At 39.3% G+C, this 23954-nt stretch overlaps 2 protein-coding genes across 2 annotated transcripts; both read left to right on the top strand.

Moving 5' to 3' along the window:
- The first annotated feature begins 716 nt into the window (after nt 1-716).
- On the top strand, nt 717-5643 carry LOC134498396 (vitelline membrane outer layer protein 1-like). The gene is made up of 3 exons (XM_063304473.1): nt 717-1097; nt 1825-1922; nt 5247-5643. The coding sequence occupies exons 1-3, from the start codon at nt 927-929 to the stop codon at nt 5539-5541; spliced, it is 564 nt and encodes a 187-aa protein (XP_063160543.1). The 5' UTR covers nt 717-926; the 3' UTR covers nt 5542-5643.
- Nucleotides 5644-11041: 5398 nt separating this feature from the next.
- On the top strand, nt 11042-19122 carry LOC134498397 (vitelline membrane outer layer protein 1-like). Its single transcript, XM_063304474.1, has 3 exons — nt 11042-11212; nt 12934-13028; nt 18819-19122. The coding sequence occupies exons 1-3, from the start codon at nt 11042-11044 to the stop codon at nt 19120-19122; spliced, it is 570 nt and encodes a 189-aa protein (XP_063160544.1).
- The last annotated feature ends 4832 nt before the right edge of the window (nt 19123-23954 follow it).

The raw sequence follows: 23954 nt of genomic DNA on the forward strand, positions 1-23954 counted from the left end.
AAGCAGGCTTTCTATATTTTGCAGGTGCTGTAATATATGTTGCTGCCTAAAGAGGAGAGTCCTGCATGAGGGCTGAACCCAGAAATTAAAACTGCCTATTGCTCTACCACTTAGGGAAGGAAACGACTCAGACAGAGCTCCCTGCGCCAGGAACTGTTTGAAGTGAAATACGTTTGCATTTTTACTCAAAGTACTGTCAGATGTCTCTGTTCTCCAGAGACATGAACTGGCTAATTTTTAATTTTGAAAAATATAATTTAGGGTTCCTGAAGATGCCATCTGAGGATATTCCCTGTAAGAGATCTAGGGTAAATATTTCAAAATAAATACATTTTAGATGTATAGGGTTGTACATCTTATTCTCTTCACATAGTTCCTCTTCTATTTCATTTCTGTTCTTAACATTCTAACAGTAGTATTGTAGAAAAACTACAATAGGATTTAGGTGATGGGCAAATGAATTAGAAGCCAAGTCACCAACTCATGCAGTTCTTGCTATGTGTGGATCAGTTCTAAATTCTGAAAAGAGCTCACCTCCATTTCCTAGCTACTCTGACTTGCATTGATGTCTAAAGAATGCAATCTTTTTAAAAAATGGAAGACCCACCCACCACCATTGCTCTAAAGTACTTTAAAAAAAAAGCTGGAATTATTCTGATTCAGTTTTCCAGTCACTCTCAGTTCCTTAGAAACTTCCTATGGTGATAAGAAAAGCTTCTGAATTACCTTACTCCATCAACCAAAAATAACAGCATGTCCCTCTAATGCCAAAATCTGAAAAGCAGGATTTTCACTAAAGCAGAGGAGACTCAGCCAAAATGTCGGGGTGGGGGGTGGGGAAAGGGGGATGGAGCAAGGTGTTCAGACCATTCTTAAACAATGCTCTTCTTTCCTAAGATTCCTGCTGCTAGATCCAGAAGAGATTCATGGACCTCACCATTAGCATTTGGGTCTTCTTGATCCTCTCCTACTGCCTCTGTGATTCAGAAGCCCGAAAATATGAAGCTATCCTCTCTGTGCCAAATGGAGGACGATGGGGCACCTGGGGACAGAGAGAATTTTGTCCCATGGGACATGCTACTGGCTTTGCACTGAAGGTATTTTGCTTCTGCCACCCTACTGCTTTTCTAGTTTACAGGCATATTCCTCCAAATACAGAATAGGGTATAGGGTATAGGCATACAGTAGGGTAGGTAAAGGTAAAGGTTTCCCTTGACATTAAGTCCAGTCGTGTCCGACTCTAGGGGGCGGTGCTCATCTCCGTTTCAAAGCCGAAGAGCCGGCGTTTGTCTGTAGACCCTTCCATTTTTATGTGGCTGGCATGACTACACGGAACGCCGTTACCTGCCCGCCGAAGCAGTACCTATTAATCTACTCACATTTGCATGTTTTTGAACTGCTAGGTGGGCAGGAGCTGGGCCTAGCAACGGGAGCTCACCCTGTCACGGGGATTCGAACCTCCGATCTTCCGATCGGCAAGCTCAGCAGCTCAGTGGTTTAACCCGCAGTGCCACCGCGTCCCTATATACAGTAGGGTAGCTAATTGAAAAAAAAGTTATGTGGGGAACAAAGGGAGGAGGAGGATTTGGAGGAGGAGTTTCCGTATTCATGAATTTTTGGAGTGTTGAATATACTGTTGCAGAATAGTTGTGCTCCTTTTGATGTAGGTACAAATTCACATTTGTGTCCAGAGTTATCTGCATAATTATGTATATATGATTCAAAAACTCATGGTTCATTCTTGATGTAGCCTGGCTATGGTACTACCATCAGAATCAGGCATGTAAGAAATTTCCATTGACCACATTTCCTATTTTCCACCAGGTGCAACCACCCCAATCAGTGTGGGTTGACGATACGGGTATGAACGGTATTCGTCTCAAATGTACTGATGGGACAACCATTGAATCTAAGAGTGGACGGTGAATTGGATTTGCTTTCATTTCTTTTGTTGAGTTTGTTTCTTGGAAATCGATAGTGAGAGTAGGTTAGAGGGAAAGCAGCTTTGATGATTGAAAAACAAATGATACTAGTTCCAGTTCTTTCTGATTGCTTTTGAATTCCTGGAGTCCGACGATGATGGTTTTAGAGTGTAGGTATTCACGGCTGCTGTTCATTGGTGAAATGACTTCTGAGTAATGTAAGAAAATGAATATGTGCTGATGTTCAAAGCATAACTGAAACTGAACTTGGCCACAGAAGTCACATTCTTATCCTACTGCCTGTGAGCAATGGAGACAGATGGTCATGAGCACTGATGGTGAGCAGGAGGGGGCCCCTATCCAGGGGGGAAAACGCATGCATAGTAGGGAGGAGTTGAGTAGTCATTCAAAGAGACACAGAACAGACCCATCTTGACTTTTGGGGTTTATCTGAATGGGTCTTCTCACGCTTTTTCAGTTTGTTAGGATTTTCTGTCTAATGTAGCAGTAATAAAACACTAGAGGCCTATTCCTCGTCTCAGCGTGGTTCCTGACTGTTAGGACACAAATGCTCACAACCAATAGTTAACTGCCACACAGATGACAGTTGATACCCTTCCTCCCTATTTAAATGGTTCAGATATTTATACATGTCTGTTGGCCTTCTAATAATTCCAAGGAAATATCACCGAAGCATAGAGTTGGAAGAGACTCCACAGTCTTAATTTCATGTTTGGTACAGGATCTGAGAATGGATTTTGGACAGATGGCTATCTAGCTTCTGTTTCAAAGACCTCCAGCGAGAGAGAACTTACCACTTCAGGAGTCAGGCTTTTCCACTGGCTGATAGCTCTTGCCATCAGGACGTTTCTCCTAATATCTTACCTGAATTTACTTTCTGATACTTTAAATCCACTGGTTCTGCTCCTGCCCTCCTGGGTTGCAGAGAACAAATCTAGTCCCTAAATGCCACTGTTTTAGATTTTTGAAGGTTGCTGTCATATCTCCTCTCAATCTTTTCTGCAAGCTAAGCAGACACATTTTCTGTTCAGGAATGTCATCTGCATTTGGCAACAGCTGATTCCAATAATGGGTTCCAGCTATTTTTCTTCTCCTGCCACCCCATTTATTTGCAACAGAACCACAATATTTCCCCTAACACCTATCCTCCCTGTATAAATATGGGGCTGAATAAGATTACAACCCACCATGGTGAGGTGTTTTGTGCAAGCTAGATATCAGGTATGACAAGTTTGTCACGGATCTTTCTTATCCACTTAAGAAGGTTAGGAGATATAGAGGCAAGACTGAGCATGCCTCTTGCTTTCATCACTCACTCACACACACACAGACACACACACAGACACACACACACACACACAGACGTATATTTTTTTTGCACATGCCTGAAGAACCATAAAGAGGCTCAACCAAAGTTCAAAAGCTACTTATTTATTGGTTGGCACATTTATTTGTTTGCTTTCTGCTTTGCCTTATTTTGTTGGTGAGTACTCCAAGTACCTAATAAAAATTAAAGAGCACAACACAGTGTACAATAGAAAGGTAGAAATATGAAAGAACAGTCAATTTGTAAATGTAATCCTAAAACCAATCAACCATTAAAAGCCTAAGAAAGAAATACAACTTTACAGTGAGATACCTGAATCCCATCGCTTGAGAACAATGCAGGAGGAGCTCTCTCCCTCATGCCAAAATACAGGCGTCCCACGGATGTTAATGGCTGGACAAGTTGCCAAGTCATGTCCCTTAGATAGCCAAAACTCTTAAGGCTAGTACTAACATTCAGTATTATTCCTGGAAACTAAGTGGGCGATCGGTGCAGATCTTCCTGCACGAATCCCTCTCTCTTCTCCCAGGTCACTGCAAACATTAGCTCAGTCTTGCAGAGAGATCCAACAGACTTAGCCGTGGTCATTCTCCCTGCATTGTTGTAGGTCATCCACCAAGGCTATCAAAGTCGTTTCAGTACCATATCCCAGCTAAAGGCTTGGTTGAAAGCCATAAAATAATCAGTATAATTCAGATGCGTCAACGTGTTATGCAGTGGTTGGACAACGATAATGTGGGGGAACAATCATACTTGGAATAAAAAACTAGACATATCAAAGTTATGCAATTTGTTTTCTACTTTGTCCTGGAATGGCAAAGAGTACATGAAAATGTGAATTGTGTGGATGAATAGAGTGCTGAATGAGAACTGGGGAACAATTTCCTCTAATAGAGAATACTTACTTACTCACTTTTGAAAAGCGTTTCCTACCCCATCTCTGTTTTCAGCTGAAAGAAAAAATTCTAGGATAGAGATAAATATATTTAAAATAAGACAGTCCTTGTGTCTGGACCAGCCTTTCTCAACTTTTTGACCCTGGAGGAACCCTCGAAATATTTTTTCAGGCCTCGGGGACCCCCTGCTCATTCAGGCTCAAATATCGGCCAGAAGTTACAAAAGTATCATATTTGTTTCATGGGTATGCCTGTCTATCTGCATGAACAGTGTTCTTAAACTAAAAATAAAGAATGAAACTTACCTTTTTAATGTGAAGTTCCCCGAATTTGAAATAATTTTTTAAAATAAATTGTGATCTCCCAGGGAACCCCCAGTGACCTCTTGTGGAACCCTAGGGTTCCACAGAACCCTGGCTGAGAATCCCTGCTCTAGATGTATAATGAAGAAAAACACATAATACAAAATGGAATAGGAGGGAAAACGTAACAACTAGTCACTAGTTCTGAATATTAATACCCTGATCTTGGTTTGTGCTTCATTTTCATTTATATTTACTACCAAATATAATATAACACTAGATATACTATTAAAATTTTCATTTTTATTTCACTACTGAGAGTTACATACTAAGGCATGATTAAGGTGAAGAGAAACTTGTCATAACAGTGAAAAGTGCATTCTTTTCAGGCCTGCTCAGAGAAGGTGGAAAGTCAGCAAACAAGCACAGAGGCCACCCAACCCCCAGAATTGTCTCCCCATCCTCTGATGCTGCACTCCCTCAGATATAGGCCTCTTGCCTTCACACATGCAGCTATACCCAGAAATGCCTACGCACTTTCTGATGGTTACATTGGGAGTGAAACTCTTGGATGCAGCCTTGTTCCATATTTTCATATTTTCCATATTTTCAGCCAAATCTTTGAAACTGACTTTCAGAAAGAGTATGTTGTCCATTGTTAAGCTCTAGAGATTAGGAAGAGCTGAACCACATGTTCCTTTACCATTTATGTGTCTTGATGATTCACAGATTCTTGATCTTAACCCACTCTGAAATGAGCAATGTCTTTCTTTAACAGATGGGGAAATTGGACAGAATTTCAGAAATGCCCCAAAGGCAACTTGGTTTCCTTCTCTCTGAATATGGAAGAACGTCAAGGACTACTTGATGATACAGCAGTTAATAACATCCAATTCAGCTGTGGAGATGGGACTGCACTAATGGGCCGGGCACATATCTGGGGTAGATATGGCCCGTGGAGCAAACTTTGTGCTGCTGGCTCCATATGTGGAATGCAGACAAAGGTTGAGGAAGACCAGGGCTTTGGAGATGATACATCTTTCAGTGATGTAAAGTTCTTCTGCTGTGCTTGAACCAAAAGCATTTGGCCCTACTGAAACACATCTCTCTGTGTTCTACTGGATTTTTTAAAATATGAATCTTAACACAATTAAATCTTAAACTAGGAATTTTATGTGGTTTTCAATAGTTAATTGTTAATAGCATGGTAAATTACCTTAAAAATGATTTGTTTAGTTTTTATCTGTAACATATGAATATGGAAAATGTTAAAGAGTATATATCTTAAACTCATTATGCATCTGGGATTTATTTTCAAAGCCATGTAGTTTTAATAATTATTCCACAATCATTATTCTAAATTACACAGGTCTATTCTTGATAGATTGTCCATGTGACCATGGGAATTGGCCTAAAAGGGACTTATATAGAAAATGGAGGATGGGTGTAATCACCAAGGTAGCATAATAGGCTAAAGCACAAAAATACTTAGATGGTCAAGGGAAGCTAAAGAAACAACAAAAAGGGCATTTTTGACTATACCATGAGGAAAAGAAGAGAAAAGAAGAGAAAAGAAGAGTGGTTCTGATGCTTTCAGAAGATGGCAGGATAGTAACAGGTGAGGGGGACAGGCAGAGCTCCTGCTTTGCTTCTGTCTTTTCTGCAAATGTTGAAATGAAATGAGTTGAAATGAACTAAGCATAACAACTGATACTAGTAGGGTGTAAATGACTTTGTCTGGAGGGACCCAAGAAGGGAGCCCTTTCTGCCATGACACCCGCTCTTTGGAACATCATTCCTCCTGAGGGAAGATTGGCCCCAACCCTGCTAGCCTTTGGAATGCCCTCCAAATTTGGATGTACCATCAGGCTTGGGGATCCCATGGAAGTGTGGAGCCCACAAAATGGTCGCTCTGTGTATAAGTTTAGACTGCGGTCTCCCCTGTCTTTCTGCTATTGTAGTTCTGAACTGTTTTTAATTGGCTTTGGTGGTTGAATTTTGTGATTGTTAAGTTGTGTTTTAATTGTATATGCCACCCAGAGTCATATGCAAGTGAGATGGGCAGCCATATAAATTCAGTAGGAAAGAAAGAAAGAAAGAAAGAAAGAAAGAAAGAAAGAAAGAAAGAAAGAAAGAGATCTAAAAGCCTTGAAAGAGCTTGCAGATATAATCTCAGAGCCCCTTTTGGTGATCTTTGAGAAATCATGAAGGATGGGTGACATGCCAAAATAATTTGGATGGATTATACTACCACCACATGGATACAAAGCTGGTTAAACAATCACATCCAACCTGTGTATGTCAGTGGCTCAATGGCTTCACATTGAGCTAGAAGGAGTGTCAAGTGGCATGCTGTGGGGATTTATTCTGGGTCCAGTACTCCTCAACATAATGGATGACAGCTTAGATAATATGATCATCAAACAGCAAACATCTTTGAGGACTCAATCAACATTCAAGTAAGATCTTGAAAAGCAATGATGTGTAGAAACCAGCAAGATGAATTTCAGCTGGGAAACTTGAAAGTCCTTCACTTTGGTAGGAAAAATCAAAGTATGGTATAGAATGGAGGAAACCATGCTGGGCAGCAATGATTTGAGTCCCTTGGTGAAGCTGAAAATGAGCCCACAGAGTGATCCAATTGCAAAAGAATGTAAAAGTCCTGGGCTGTGTCAAGATCAGAAGAAGTCATAATCCCTTCTCTATTCTCTGCTGGTCTAGCCACTCCTGGAACATTGCATTCAGTTCTGGGCACTGCATTTTAGGAAGGCCATTGAGGAACTGGATGTACAGAAGAAAGCAATTAAGATGTTAAGGGACTGGAAGCAAATAGATATGAGGAATGATTGGAGTCACTGAATATGTTTAACCTACAGAAGAGAGAATTATGGGACAACATGGTTGTTGCCCTCAAGTATTTTAAGGACTGATATGCAGGAGATGGGGAGAGCTTGTTGGTGTCATTGTGGAAGATGATACTGGGCATAATGAGTTCAAATTAAGAAGAAGATTTTTGGTATATCAGGAAGAATTTCCTAATGAAAAATGAAACAGTAATGGAACACTTTGCCTTGAGCGATTGTAGCTCCTCTTTCACCGGAGGGTTTTAAACAGCGGCTGGATGGCCATTCTTCAGGGATGCTATAGTAATCCAGGCAGGGAACTGAACTAGATACCCTCCAGGGACCCTTCTAAGAGTTTATATAGCCTTGGTACTCTTAAATATGGCTTACATTTCCAAGGTCTATTTGTCAACACAGAGGAGAGGACTGTCTCCTGAGTCATTCCTAAGCTGTGGAAAGAATCCTCAGCAGTTGCTCATAGCTCCCACCTTTGCTGCTTTCAGGAAAGAAGGCTGGACTTTCCATTCAGCCAGGACTTTTCAGTGGGAATTAATCCATTTACTAATAGTATAAAGGCTCTTAACTATCTTTTAAATGCTTATTAGCAGCTCAGGTATCCTTCGGGTATACAGGCAAGATATGAAAACAAACCAAAAAGCAAACACAGAAGTATAACAATATTCATCTGAGTAAAAAACAAAATATTAAACAAATAAATTACACACAGACACATACACACACACACGTGTGTGTGTGTGTGTGTTTATTTATTTAAAATGACATTTGTATGCTATACCTGAGCTTACAATACAAGGGGACAAAATGGCCAACCGTGGCTTTATTTGATTTTAAGTTGTTACCTATAGTGGACACTGCCTATTTAAATGTCTACTTTGGAAGTTGAACAAACACCATGGTGAAGATCCCTAAAGTGTTTTTCTTTTCTTTTCTTTTTTTCAGTAGACTTTGGTCTAGGGGTGACCAAGTTGTAGACTAAAGCCAGACAGATATCCAGTTTTTTTGTGATGTCAGTAGAGGTAACCACAGAGCTGGTAAGGCCTGTCACTACTAAGGCAACTGACATCTCTATGCTTGACACAAAGACAAAACACTGATTGTAGCAGTTACATAAACATTTTCTCTGCTGTTTCAGTGGTGAAAATTGAGGATTCTGCTTTGGCTGCTCAATTAACATATTTGCAACCTATATAACACTGTTGTTGCTCTTCCTCGTGATTAACAATTCATGGTTATTACACCATTATATATCGTAATTCACTTAGGACCATCTGAAGAATGCCTTGCCATGTGATTCTAGGCTCCTAATGTAAACACTTGGGTCTCAAGATCTTCTTGTGTAAATGTCAGGAGGAACACTTTCAGCTGGGCCTACAAACAGATTATAAAGCACTGGCATAATAAAGTCAGATCATCTAGAACTTGTTAATAGTCTTAGAATTTATTTTGAAACCACATTTGTGATCTGGGAGCAACTTTTGGGAATTCCATCTACAACTACAGAAAATCAGAGGTAATACATCCTGCCATTTTGTGAACAAAATCACCTGAAAAGTATAATATAAACCATGACCCCAAAGAAAGGAAAAAAGCAGGAGGGGAGGAGGGAAGGAAAACTGCTAACTCCATTTTTAAAAAAAATAACCCTCACCCTCCCACATTCCTGCCAGAGGTATATTGAGGAGGTTTTAGAGGATCACTTTTTAAAATTTGGGGGTGGATTATTGGGGTCCATTGTTAAAAAAAATAGTTTGATCAGATTTGGCATTGTGACCTTGGAGAACCAGGAGATAATACAGAGAGGAGTGCTGAGGAAACCACCTGGTGATGTCCACAGGAGTGTAGGAGTTCAGGCAGGTACTACAATGACTGAGCGTGATCCAAGATAAAGGATGCAGAAAGAGAAAGTGCTTGAGGAAGATCCAAGAGGCTTGGTTTGCACACTGCTGTTTGACAGCATTAATTACTCTTATTTACTCAAGTAGTTTCCAAACAAACAGTAGGAAATAAAGGAAAGCACTAGAAGCAGAATGCCTTGGTTTTTCTGGATCGTGAAGAAAATGCTTCTCAACCCTTCCCATCCCCTTGATAACAAATTAGCAGCACATAGTCCTGGTCCCACATACTTTGCACCCTCCTCACCTGTCTGTAAGATGTTCTAGTGATTGTCTGCTCTTCTAGACTAACATAATTGCTAGGCTGTTTTCTGCAGAAGTCCATGCAGTCCAAACACAAGAGATTAGGACATGGTCCTAATACTGCCCACTGTGACATTCATAGTATGGGTTCTCACAATATGTTGAACAAGAAACATCTAGAATATACAAAACTAAGTCCTACTCACTTTGCATCATCATCAGGCTTAATATGTGGCTTACTCTCCCCCTCCCACTGCCAGATGTTGAATGTGGCCCATGGCTACTGAAAGACTGTCCATACCAGTTTGTATAGGTCAGCATCTTTAATATACCACAGTGAAACCAAAGCATCAGCTTGTATTGTGGTCTAAAGCAACATGCAGAAAACTAGACCTGATATCTTGTTTTCAGATAGCAGCCAAGGTCCTATTTTACTTCCTGGATCAATCCAATGAAGGCAACAGAAGGTGCTCAGGTTTCATGATCCTGCCCCTACTTGCTGTCCTGCCTACAGTCAGTTCTCAATATAAAGTCTTTCCCACTCTGGCTGTAGGAAAATTCACCTTGTTGAGATAGTAAGTGGAGCTGTCAGGAGACCAGGGGTTGCGATTGAGTCTCAATTATACCCCCCTAGTTGTTTTGAAGAACCTGGCTCAGAGTGGAATCTGGATAACAATTTCTGCTTTAAATATTAGGGTGAACTGAAAAGGGAGAGATGCCTTCCATGATTCAGAAGGAAGGAGAGGCTGAGAAATTGAGGCAAAGAAAAAGACAGGGATAAAGAGCAAGGATAAAGGGTATCTAGAGTGTGAAATAGCAAGGCTACGGAGTAAGAAAAGAGAAAAGGAGAAAGGAGAAAAAGACAGGCAATCTTTTGGGGTGGACCGATTTGGAATGTTGAGACTGGCAACCTGCAAACCCCATGCTTCTTTCACTGATTTATTGACAACATTGCCTTTGGGCCCTATCACAATGCCTAGAAGGCCAGTCTGGGAGTCTTCCCTATGTACAAAGTGATGGCCATGTGTGCATGGCCAATCCCAAAACAGCCATTTGCCAGAAGGCAAACTGGCCTTCTAGGCATTGTCATAGGGCCCAAAGGCAATGTTGTCAATAAATCAGTGAAAGAAGCATGGGGTTTGCAGGTTGCCAGTGTTCCAAGTGATCTTCTGAGACAGAGAAGGGTCTGCAGATCCCATTTTTTCTAGGGTATCATGTTACTTGTCCCTGGATTATAGGTGCAGAAGGGAAACAATGAGGCAGAGGCTGAGAACAAGACTGTGATAAAGGGTTACAGACCAAAGTCAACGTTTGGAAGAAAGAGGGGGAAACAAGCAAGGTTAAGAGGGAAAACAAAGAAAAGTAAGAATGAAGGAAGAGCAACATTGATAATTGGATGGAGGGGAAAGGGGAAACCATTGTCTGGGAAGGGAAGAATAAATGTGGGTTGGAGGAAGGCTGGCTGAATTTACAAAATAATCTAGAACAGCTAAAATGTCTGGGCTATACATTTTTAAGGCTCTGATTCTTTTATTAAGTTTCTCTTACATTGATCTACGCAGAATTGTCTGACAATGGACTTCCCTCTCAGCTCTGCGGTGTTCCTGATCCTCTCCTGCTGGCTCTGGAATGCAGAATGCCGAAAATATAACTCAGTCCTCACTGTGCCAAATGGAGGAAAGTGGGGAACCTGGGGGGACATGGCTTTCTGTTCAGAAGGCTATGCAAATGGATTCTCCCTGAAGGTAAAAGTCTCCTGTTCTTATCCTGTTCAGACCTCATGGTGCTAAGGCACTCTCACAATCCTCTCTCTAAAGGACCCCCCATTTTGAGGGCTGCTTTAACTTCCCTTCCCAAACAGGCTTAGGAAAACCAAACCATGGAACTTGAGGTGATAGTAATAAAAAAGGAGAGAGGTAAAAGAAAAGGTAACAGCTTTTGATTGAAAGTCACATGGAATATCTTGCTACAAATATCTAGATCAGAAAAAGCTACAACTAAACACCAACCAAAACTGGACAAAGGCCCTCCTGACCATCACGTCCACCTGCTCTTCAAGCAGGACTTGTCCAGGACACACAGATTGCAAGCCATCTTTATCTGGAGGAACACAACCCCATCAGTGGGCTTCAGAATTAACAGCCCTTTCATATGTGTTGAGTCTGAGTTTGTTTCTAATCATCCAGGCCTTGACAGCATCTAGACACCTGATCAGAACATCTACTTCCATTGGGCCATGAGGGGGGGGGGGGAAGAGAGAGAGAGAGAGAGAGAGAGAGAGAGAGCACCTATCATGCATTAGCCAAATCAGCCTGTCTATTCTATGTGCATTTAAATAACCATGAAGAGAAGCCCCTCCAGACTTCCTTGCCCAACATAAGGAGGTAGGGGATATTGGAAGTTGGCCTGATGTATGCAGTTCTGTTTCATTTATTCATTCTTTGTACCTAATTCAGACCTAATGCTGCAGTAGGTCTACAGACTATTCAAGATGTTCTAATTTATTGAATACTAGTCATTGCTTCCTCATTAATGTTGCTTTTTTCACTGTTCTCTGGAAGCAATATTAAAAAGTAGCTCTCAATATTTTATACTATAATGCCCATTCACTTGGCCAATATTATTCTGTTATGTTTAGTCAGTTCACTTTAGCCAAGATTCTCTGCAGTCTTAATTAGTAACTTTATGCTCAAGGAGATTTTGCTCTCTTTATTTATTCATTTATTTATATGAGCAGGATGGAAAACTTGTGATCCATAGGCTACTCATGATCCTGAGCTTTATTTTTTTTGCATCCTCCAGAGATCAGAACCGTCAACATTTGGTGGCATACTATGAAATTGCAGAGGCACTATTTCTGAGCATAACATTAAGATTACTGAGTAATAGCCTCTTAATTACCCTTTTCATTGCTTCACATCAGATTATCATTTTATGGCAGAGGAAGGAAATTTAATAATGTATTTCCACTGTTTTAGTTGATTTTAAAATAGCATGTTTAAGTGGAGAAAATAAACATGGAAACTTCAAGTGAGATATATTTGATTAAAGACACAACCATTCTGAAAAATCTTGATCCTTTTTTGTCAATCCCTAAAGGACAGCATTACACTTCACAGTACTTTAAACAAAAGAAAATCACCACCGATCAGGACTTGGTGTTAGCCAGGTGGGAAAGGGCAGTAGAAATGCCTTGCAATTTCCTCACCTCCCCCTCCCTACAAAAGAGATCTCAGTTCCTGATTACACTGAAGCATGAAGTAATCCAACTCAGATATGATGTTTCATTGCAATTTTTGGGCCTCCAACTTCCTGCAGAGTACAAAGAAACAGTGTGAGGTTGGGTGTGTCTTGACAGGGCATTAGAAGGTTGAATTCTTCCTACTGAGTTTGCTTACAAGGGTCCTACTGAATTTGAGATCACAGAATCAGCTTCATCATAGTCCTGTTTTTTCTTTTGCATTAGGTTCAGCCACCTCAAGGTCTGGAAGATGATTCATCTCTGAATGGCATCCGTATTCACTGCACAAATGGTGAAGTAGCTGAGTCTGCTTGTGGGCCGTGAGTATCCTTTGGATTTCTCTCCCTGTTTGACTTTCTATAGTTGGCAGGAATATGTTATGCTACATGAAACCAGGTCTGAGAAAGAAAAATGTCAAATTCTAGCTGTCTCTCAGAATCCAAGAACAATTCAAACAATTCAAGATAATGGTGTGCCAAAGTCTACCTTGCAATTTTTTCCCGAAGAGGCTTTCAGTTTTCTACCTTTTCTGAGGGTGCTTGAGGGTTATTTTGAATTTCTCTTGGAAATATTTTTGAGCTTTCTTTACTACTGAAAGTGGTGGACAGTGACACTGCTGATATTATTTTCTGTTACGTAACTTTCCCTGGCTGTTCATAGTTTCTAATCTGAGAAAGCCCAGTAAGAGGATGATTTTATGGTGTTTTTTCCTTAGGGTTTAATGGAAGGGCAGAAAGCCAGAGATATTGCAGACAAGTTGATTATACATTGATTATACAGTAAATATAAGATATTCTTGACCGCCTCATCACTGAATAAGAGCAAAGATATCACCTGTCAACTATAAGAATTTCTCCAAATATCTTTTTTCTTTGAAAAAGAATTCTTAATTTTTTTTTAAAGATATAGACACTCTCGAGCAAAGCTTGACTGCTAGTACTTGCATTTATGAAGTTTTATCAGCAGCATGATGGAAGTTGTTTGCCATTAGCTTCTTCCAAAATGTTTCTTTGGCCTCTTGGCATAGCCCAAATCCTTAATCATGGATTTCCAGAGTTCCCATCCAACTACTAATTATCACTAATCCTGCTCAGTTTCTGTGGTTAGCCAAGGTTGACTAGGAGCTGCTACCTGCTGAGACCTAAAACAATATATTTTGATGAAATATGTAATATATTTCATCAAATTAAACATGAACTGATGTGAGAAAATAGGATACTTTTTATTCATGGCATTTTCTGGTCTGGGATGATTTGATGAGTCCAAAGTAAATAAAATAGAGAAAGCAAGAATCACTGTCTTCTTCACCTTCCGGTGTTAAACTGCTTCTCAGAGCTGGAGCTGAAGTTATTCCTGACCCACAAGAACAGCTGGTCACACAGAAACGTTTGTTTATGACAAATCATGAGCTCTCACTCATGATGTAAATTTATACAGATAAAAACTTCAGTGGAGAAAGTAAAACATAGCTTTGTGGAGAAGAAGCAGGTATTTAATTTTCTAAATAAGAAAAAAATGGTAGAGTTAAAAGCTTTAGTCATTGATTCACACGAAGAAAGAATAATTCAGCTTGAAAATTCTGCTGAATAATTTACCATAGATATTGAAATAGTATTAAAAAGTTAATAAAGGTGTTCAAGATGAAGTTACCTGTTTTCAGGATCTGATTCACAGAAATAATTTATAATTCCTAAAGATTACATACAATGCTGAACAAGGTCACTTTTAGCAGTATTCATGGAGAAATTCGTTTTTTTTTTACAGCAATAAGATTAAAAGCTGGAAATTGAAACTGCTTATCATGTGAATTTCTGTTTTTATTTGCTACAGAAGCCCAGTCCAATTGTTAGATTTTTAACAGTACAATACAAAGTCATTTTATAAGTTTACCTTGGCAAGTGGGATCTTTGGGACGGAATGAAAATAAGACAATTATTTTTCTGCAAATTTCAGAAATGAAAATAAAGCACATTTGGTAGTAAAACAAAAGGGAATTAAATATTTTTTTTTCCTTTTCCAGAGATGTTTTGTTTATCCTTGGATTCTGAAATGAAGAATTTTATTGATCTAGAGTTTGCAGCTTCAGCAAAGGATCGTTACCTTGTCATGGTGCTGGAGCTTGAGCACCTCAATGATGCCATGAGCTAAACTGTGAAGGGCCACCCAAGACGGGAAGCTCATGACAGAGAGGTCAGACTAAATGCGATCCCTGGGGAAGGTAATGGCAACCCACCCCAGTATTCGTGCCCTGAAAACTAAATGGATCAGTACAACCAGAGAGATGTCGGTATACCATCAGAAGATGAGACCCCCAGGTCAGAAGATGGTCAAAATGCTACTGGGGAGGAACAGAGGATGAGCTCAACTAGCCCCAGACATGACGACGCAGCTAGCTCAAAGCCGAAAGGACGGCTAGCGGCCGACGGTGCTGGTGGTGAACGGCGAATCCGATGTTCTAAGGATCAACACACCATTGGAACCTGGAATGTAAGATCTATGAGCCAGGGCAAATTGGATGTGGTTATTGGTGAGATGTCAAGATTAAAGATAGACATTTTGGGTGTCAGTGAACTGAAATGGACTGGAATGGGCCACTTCACATCAAATGACCACCAGATCTACTACTGTGGACAAGAGGACCACAGAAGAAATGGAGTAGCCTTCATAATTAATAGTCAAGTGGCTAAAGCAGTGCTTGGATACAACCCAAAAAATGATAGAATGATCTCAGTTCGAATTCAGGGCAAGCCATCTAACATCACACTGATCCAAATATATACGCCCCAACCACAGATGCTGAAGAAGCTGAAGTAGAGCAGTTCTATGAGGATCTGCAGCACCTACTGGACAACACGCCTAAAAGAGATGTTATTTTCATCACGGGAGACTGGAATGCTAAGGTGGGCAGTCAAATGACACCTGGAATTACAGGTAAGCATGGCCTGGGAGAACAAAACGAAGCAGGACACAGGCTGATAGAATTTTGCCAAGACAACTCAATGTGCATAACAAACACCCTCTTCCAGCAACCTAAGAGACGGCTTTATACATGGACTTCACCAGATGGACAACACCGAAATCAGATTGATTACATCCTTTGCAGCCAAAGGTGGCGGAATCTATACAGTCGGTAAAAACAAGACCTGGAGCTGACTGTAGTTCTGATCATGAACTTCTTATTGCACAATTTAGGATCAGACTAAAGAGATTAGGGAAGACCCACAGATCAGCTAGATATGAGCTCACTAATATTCCTAAGGAATATGCAGTGGAGGTGAAGAATAGATTTAAGGGACTGGACTTAGTAGATAGGGTCCCGGAAGAACTATGGACAGAAGTTCACAACATTGTTCAGGAGGCGGCAACAAAATACATCCCCAAGAAAGAGAAAACCAAGAAGGCAAAATGGCTGTCTGCTGAGACACTAGAAGTAGCCCAAGAAAGAAGGAAAGCAAAAGGCAACAGTGATAGGGGGAGATATGCCCAATTAAATGCAAAATTCCAGAGGTTAGCCAGAAGAGATCAGGAATTATTTTTAAACAAGCAATGTGTGGAAGTGGAAGAAGACAATAGAATAGGAAGGCCAAGAGACCTCTTCCAGAGAATTAGAAACATTGGAAGTAAATTCCAGGCCAAAATGGGTATGATCAAAAACAAAGATGGCAAGGACCTAACAGAAGAAGAAGAGATCAAGAAAAGGTGGCAAGAATATACAGAAGACCTGTATAGGAAGGATAACAATATCGGGGATAGCTTTGATGGTGTGGTCAGTGAGCTAGAGCCAGACATCCTGAAGAGTGAGGTTGAGTGGGCCTTAAGAAGCATTTCTAATAACAAGGCAGCAGGAGACGATGGCATCCCAGCTGAACTGTTCAAAATCTTGAGGGATGATGCTGTCAAGGTAATGCATGCTATATGCCAGCAAATTTGGAAAACACAAGAATGGCCATCAGATTGGAAAAAATCAACTTATATCCCCATACCAAAAAAGGGGAACACTAAAGAATGTTCAAACTATCGAACAGTGGCACTCATTTCACATGCCAGTAAGGTAATGCTCAAGATCCTGCAAGGTAGACTTCAGCAATTCATGGAGCGAGAATTGCCAGATGTACAAGCTGGGTTTAGAAAAGGCAGAGGAACTAGGGACCAAATTGCCAATATCCACTGGATAATGGAAAAAGCCAGGGAGTTTCAGAAAAACATCTATTTCTGTTTTATTGACTATTCTAAAGCCTTTGACTGTGTGGACCATAACAAATTGTGGCAAGTTCTTAGCGGTATGGGGATACCAAGTCATCTTGTATGCCTCCTGAAGAATCTGTATAACGACCAAGTAGCAACAGGAAGGACAGACCACGGAACAACAGACTGGTTTAAGATTGGGAAAGGAGTACGGCAGGGCTGTCTACTCTCACCCTACCTATTCAACTTGTACGCAGAACACATCATGCGACATGCTGGGCTTGAGGAATCCAAGGCTGGAGTTAAAATTGCTGGAAAAAACATTGACAATCTCAGATATGCAGATGATACCACTTTGATGGCTGAAAGCGAAGAAGAACTGAGGAGCCTTATGATGAAGGTGAAAGAAGAAAGTGCAAAAGCTGGCTTGCAGCTAAACCTCAAAAACACCAAGATGATGGCAACCAGCTTGATTGATAACTGGCAAATAGAGGGACAAAATGTAGAAGCAGTGAAAGACTTTGTATTCCTAGGTGCGAAGATTATTGCGGATGCTGACTGCAGTCAGGAAATCAGAAGACGCTTAATCCTTGGGAGAAGAGCAATGACAAATCTCGATAAAATAGTTAAGAGCAGAGACATCACACTGACAACAAAGGTCTGCATAGTTAAAGCAATGGTTTTCCCCATAGTAACATATGGCTGCGAGAGCTGGACCATAAGGAAGGCTGAGAGAAGGAAGATCGATGCTTTGGAACTGTGGTGTTGGAGGAAAATTCTGAGAGTGCCTTGGACTGCAAGAAGATCAAACCAGTCCATCCTCCAGGAAATAAAGCCAGACTGCTCACTTGAGGGAATGATATGAAAGGCAAAACTGCAATACTTTGGCCACATAATGAGAAGACAGGACACCCTGGAGAAGATGCTGATGCTAGGGAGAGTGGAGGGCAAAAGGAAGAGGGGCTGACCAAGGGCAAGGATGATATTCTAGAGGTGACAGACTCGTCCCTGGGGGAGCTGGGGGTGTTGACGACCGACAGGAAGCTCTGGCATGGGCTGGTTCATGAAGTCACGAAGAGTCGGAAATGACTAAACGAATAAACAACACAGAGTTTGCAGAAAACTTTATAGGTCTGATATAAAGGGCTAGTAGTCTTTTTAAATATCTCTTTTTAAGAAACATTTTTTTGGAGGGAGATGGGTTGACTTGGGGAAAAGTCCCTGTACTTTATTTCACTACATCTCTTCCAGAACTACGTACTCTAAGTTTTTTTAAGTTTCTTTTTTACATTTTTGCCTTATATTTTAAAATCTATTTTTAAAGTTCTTTATTATGTTTTTCTATTTGATGTTTTAATTTTTTAAAATTATTTGTAGTTTTACTTGCTCTTTCTTTCTTTTTTTTTTTAGTTTATCAGAAGGCTAAGTCATGAAATGAAAATGCTTTTTTTTCTCCTTGACCTACAGGTTTTTAATGTGCAGTTTTCAATTTATAGCTACTTAGTAGTGTCTTGAACATAAAAGTCCTTGGGTGTCCTTTTAAGACAGTTAAAATTTTAAGTTGTTTTTCTTCATTAAAGGAACTCAACAGTTTTCCAGTTGAAAGTATGGTTAAGTCTGTCCATATGTCATTAGATTAATCTCAACAAAACATCTCTGGAAACGGAAAAAAATAATAATTCCCTTTTGTTTTACTACCAAATGTGCTTTATTTTCATTTCTGAAGTTTGCGGAAAAATAATTGTGTTATTTTCATTCTGTCCCAAAGATCCCACTTGCCAAGGTAAACTTATAAAATGACTTTGTATTGTACTGTAGATTTTAAAAATCTAACAATTGGACTGGGCTTCTGTAGCAAACAGAAACAGAAATTCAGATGATAAGCTAGCTATATCTCCCCTTCTTGACATTGTATTCCCTGACAGGTCTGGAACATGGACGGAGGTTAAGAAATGTCCCAGTGGCAGTTTAACGTCCTTTTCTCTCCGGGTGGAAGCCCCTCAAGGAATAATACGAGATGATACAGCAGCCAATAATATTAAGTTCACTTGTGAAGAGGAGATTGTGCTGACAGGTTCTTCAAACAGTTGGGGTAATTTTGGTTCATGGAGCAGTCTCTGCGATCCTGGTGCCATATGTGGTATCCAGACAAAGGTTGAGCCTAATGTGGCTAAAATATTTTATGATAACACAGGACTTAATGATGCGAAGTTTTTCTGCTGTGATTGAAACCTAGGTGTTTTATCATCCAGCTATCTGAATTCTAATGTTTCTTGATATGTGACTGAACTATACGTGGATAATATAAAAGTATACAAAAAAATTAAAAACGAACAGTTGAATCTTAAAGAAAAGTTGCATGTTTTTTTTTTAAATCACATTTCCTGAAGCCTCCTGGGATTAACAGACTTCCCTTGCATTATGCTAGGGTTGTGTTCCCTGGGAACCTCACCTATAGTAAATTCATTTAAAATGAGACCCTGACCCAGTGGAAAAAAAGGGCATGGTGTCATATTTGTAAGCAAAATGCTTTTATGTGCTCATACATTTGTTGAGCCTTATTATTAAGCAATGTTACTTTTTTTTGTTTCTTGTCTCATGTTCTGTGTACAATAAAAGCATTTCCTCGATCTTTTTTCCAGCTGGATTTCTAACGTATGTGGTTATCATGGCAGACAAAGAGGTAAAATGCATCATGGCACTACGGAAATTCATTGGCATTCTTAGTTAGTTGCACACATTAGATTTGCCCGGCTTAGAAACGCATCCTGAGGATCTTCTGAAGGGCTGAGGATCCTTCACCATCTTCAGTGTACCATAATATGTCCAACTTGAGGTCCTTTCTATGTTGGGTAAGTGGGTTGGACAAGATGTTGATGGCCATTTTGATCCTATAGTAACAGTAGTAGCTATTGCAGGTATGGAAGTAAGTGGGAGACAGGATTCACAACTAGAACAACCACTCAACAGAATGGAAAATGCATGAGTGAGGGCAGAAAAGGGCTTTGTCAGGAAAATAATCAAGTGGCTTTGGTGGGAATGTTTCAAGATCTTTGGTGCAAATGACTCTCTAAGCACAAGTTACATAAAAGTGATTTTTTTTCCCCCATGAAGTGATCCCCCAAATCTCATAGGAGCAAATTTGCAGAAAGCAAATGAGCAAAAAATGAATTTGGGCAATGTGAGGAAAACCTGTATCTATGTATTAACATTTTTATACTATCCTGAAAAAATGATTCTTGGAGTGAACAGAAGAATCCCAAACAGCAATCACCCCAACAGAATAATTATGACAATAAATAGCAATAAGGAGTAAAATAAAATCAGATGACCACCCTCCATTGCCACTGGACATTAAAAATCTTCAAAAGGCCATCTAAAAACAAATGTTTTAAAAAGTTTCCTGAAGGCAAGGAGCAAAGGGGCCAAGCATCTGCCTGTGGATAGTGCATTTCATAGTGTAGCCATGTCCCCTTCATCTCCTATGTAGCTTGGATTTTAAGCAATAATTTTTGGATGACCAAGCAGTATGAGCAGAATCATTCCGCCTAAGGGAATCTGGCGCCAAGCCATACTGGGCTTTATAGGTAAAACATATTAACTGATTTCTTTGTGTTATCTTTATCTAGTTTTAGGATTTGTGTGGTGAACAGATCACGTTTTAGGTCACATTTATGCAGAAATATTGAAAAATCAAAAGGGTTCACAAACTTTTAAACACCTCTGCATAACATTCAAGCTGGTAGCAAGAATCTTTGCCACTGACATTTATAAATACCTGACCTCATATTCATTATACCATATATATATAGAGAGAGAAAAGGAATTTTCTAAACTTCTAGAGATACAAAAGACCAATTTTAATAGATAAAACAATATTTAAAAACTCTAAAAGGCATAAAATAAACCTTTACATTGTTTGAATTGGTTACCAAAAAAAAAAAAGGAGTTAACTCAGTACCCAATATTTAGATTAAAAATGTTTGGAAATTGTTGGTATTAATAAGAAAATTGTAGTGCTTTAATTATTGCATTGAAAATGCACCACTGCTGGCAATCAGAGAAGAATTTAAAGAAATGAAAATTAGAAGAGGAATTTTTTTTCACATGGACTAAAATTAAACGCGATCAACCTATGAGTTATCCAAGCAAGCAACAAAAAATTCATATTTGCTTTACACAGATGATTTGAAATTATACACAAAATTATCTAGAGACCTGAAAATTTATGAGGTCATGTATCACGTACTACAGTCAAAAAGCCCAATAGGTTTTTTGTATTTATTAAAAAAAATGGGTGGTTGTGGTGCAAGTTGGTGCAAGTGAAGCAAACAGTGGAGGGTAAAATCAGAGGTCCAAATGATTACATAAAATGATTATATAAAAGCAAGCAAAAATATAAAAGTCTGTCAGGACAACAAAACAGCATACAGAATTTTTCAGTGAATGAAAAATTGGGAAGAAACCTCTGCATGGTCAACACCTAAAAAAAATTGAAGACAAGGTGAAGAATAACAAAACTTGAAAACAGCTTCAGATTGGATCCATCAAGAATTAAACAGAAGGATAAATATTTACAGGACAAGGACAAGCTTTAGCAATAAATGCCATACAAATGAAAATTTAAAAAACTGGAAAGAACTGCAAACGTAGACTATGCAAAGAGAAAATGAGACTGTTGACCATCTATAACAGTGTTTCTCCACCTTTCTCAACCTTGGCAACTTTAAGATGCAGGGACATCAACTCTCAGAATTTCCCAGCCAACAAAACAATAAGAATAAACAAATGAACAACCAAAAGAAACAAGAATATCCCCAATAACACATCAGGGATAAGGAAAAAATAAGAAATCACAATAATACTTCACTCTACTTTACAGCCTGCTGGAAGAGGCAGCTTTTAAAACTTTATGAATGTAAATGGTTTAAAGATGATTCTGAATTACATACCAAAAAAATTGATATTCATCATTATACAAAGAAATACGGATTTATCAAGGCTGAGGCATAGCAAAAAAGACAATGTTACCCCAGATTTGTAATATTGGACTGATGAAAAGTACTTACCCTGTGCCTTTATACTGGTTATCTAAATAAGTAATGGAAAAACTAGTATTACTTCATACAGTCAAGGTGTGATGTTGTGTTTAAAAACAGAATTGATTTCTATTTGTGTGATATGTTTTAGTCCTTTTCCTTTTCCTCTTTCCTTTCCTTTTCTTTTTCCTTTTCTTACACCTTTCTTTTCCTTTATTTCTATGTATTCCTGCAATATTTCTTCTAAAAAAAGACAGTGGCTTAATTGTTTGGTGTTAATATAATTAGACAATTATATTATGAAACTGATTGACTTCACCAATAGTGTATGTGTGTGTTTGTGGTATTTTGTAACATAAAAACCACTTTTAAAAAATTAGTTGCTTCTTTTTATTCCTTTAGATCTGATTACCAATAAATTCAGTTTATCAAAGTGAATGGTATTTTCTTAAAAAACAGAATGAGAATGGGAAGTATCAAGCCCTTGATAGACCGTTAGGGATGTCCATGATTTTAAAAAAAGGAAAGAAAAGAAAAAACTCTCCGTGACTTTGCAGGCCCAATAATGTTGCTACATCTTTCACAAAAGGCCATTCTTTCTTATAAAAGGCAACTGCTGTGTTCAAAATGAAAAGCAATGTGTTTCTTTTTATCTGGAATGGATCCTCATTAAGCTAAATACATTTTATAAGCCCTTGCTGGACTTTAATTAAATGTGCAAAAATCTCAAAGGACTTGTCCATGTACAGAGGATTGCATCCATCTCCATGTATATACTTGAAGACCTCTGAAAAGCAGATTATGTGCCTATATACAGTCAACGGCTATCTGTATCTACCTTTCTGGATATTGTGTTCTTTGGCAGGTTTGGATATTGGGTAATACCTGAGAAGTGTCCCAAAGGAAATTTGGTCTCCTTTACTCTCAGGGTGGAAGCCCCTCAAGGAGCAGGTGATGATACAGCAGCCAATAATATTCACTTCTCCTGTCAAGATGGCTCTGTGATAGAGGGCTTCTCAACTGATTGGGGTGGTTTTGGTCCATGGAGCAATCGCTGCAAAGCTGGTGCCATATGTGGAATTCAAACTAAGATGGAGATGACTCTGAATGTATTTGCTGACAACACAGGTCTTAACGATGTGAAGTCTTTCTGCTGCAGCTGAACAACAAATGTTCCACAACACTGCTGTATACATGTCAGGGTTTGTTGATGGGATGCTCAACTAATGTTAAAGGGAGTATAAAAATACAATGAAAATTAAAATACAGCTTTAAAAAAGCTTTCTACTTTTTTCAATTGCATCCAAATATACCCCCTTTCCCATTTCCATTCTTCCAACAGAAAAAGCAGAAAGGTTCTCAGATGCAACAAAGCAGGCTTTCTATATTTTGCAGGTGCTGTAATATATGTTGCTGCCTAAAGAGGAGAGTCCTGCATGAGGGCTGAACCCAGAAATTAAAACTGCCTATTGCTCTACCACTTAGGGAAGGAAACGACTCAGACAGAGCTCCCTGCGCCAGGAACTGTTTGAAGTGAAATACGTTTGCATTTTTACTCAAAGTACTGTCAGATGTCTCTGTTCTCCAGAGACATGAACTGGCTAATTTTTAATTTTGAAAAATATAATTTAGGGTTCCTGAAGATGCCATCTGAGGATATTCCCTGTAAGAGATCTAGGGTAAATATTTCAAAATAAACACATTTTAGATGTATAGGGTTGTACATCTTATTCTCTTCACATAGTTCCTCTTCTATTTCATTTCTGTTCTTAACATTCTAACAGTAGTATTGTAGAAAAACTACAATAGGATTTAGATGATGGGCAAATGAATTACAAGCCAAGTCACCAACTCATGCAGTTCTTGCTATGTGTGGATCAGTTCTAAATTCTGAAAAGAGCTCACCTCCATTTCCTAGCTACTCTGACTTGCATTGATGTCTAAAGAATGCAATCTTTTAAAAAAATGGAAGACCCACCCACCACCATTGCTCTAAAGTACTTTAAAAAAAAAGCTGGAATT

Source organism: Candoia aspera, chromosome 5 (assembly GCF_035149785.1).
Source record: "Candoia aspera isolate rCanAsp1 chromosome 5, rCanAsp1.hap2, whole genome shotgun sequence".
NCBI classification, from domain to species: Eukaryota; Metazoa; Chordata; class Lepidosauria; order Squamata; family Boidae; genus Candoia; species Candoia aspera.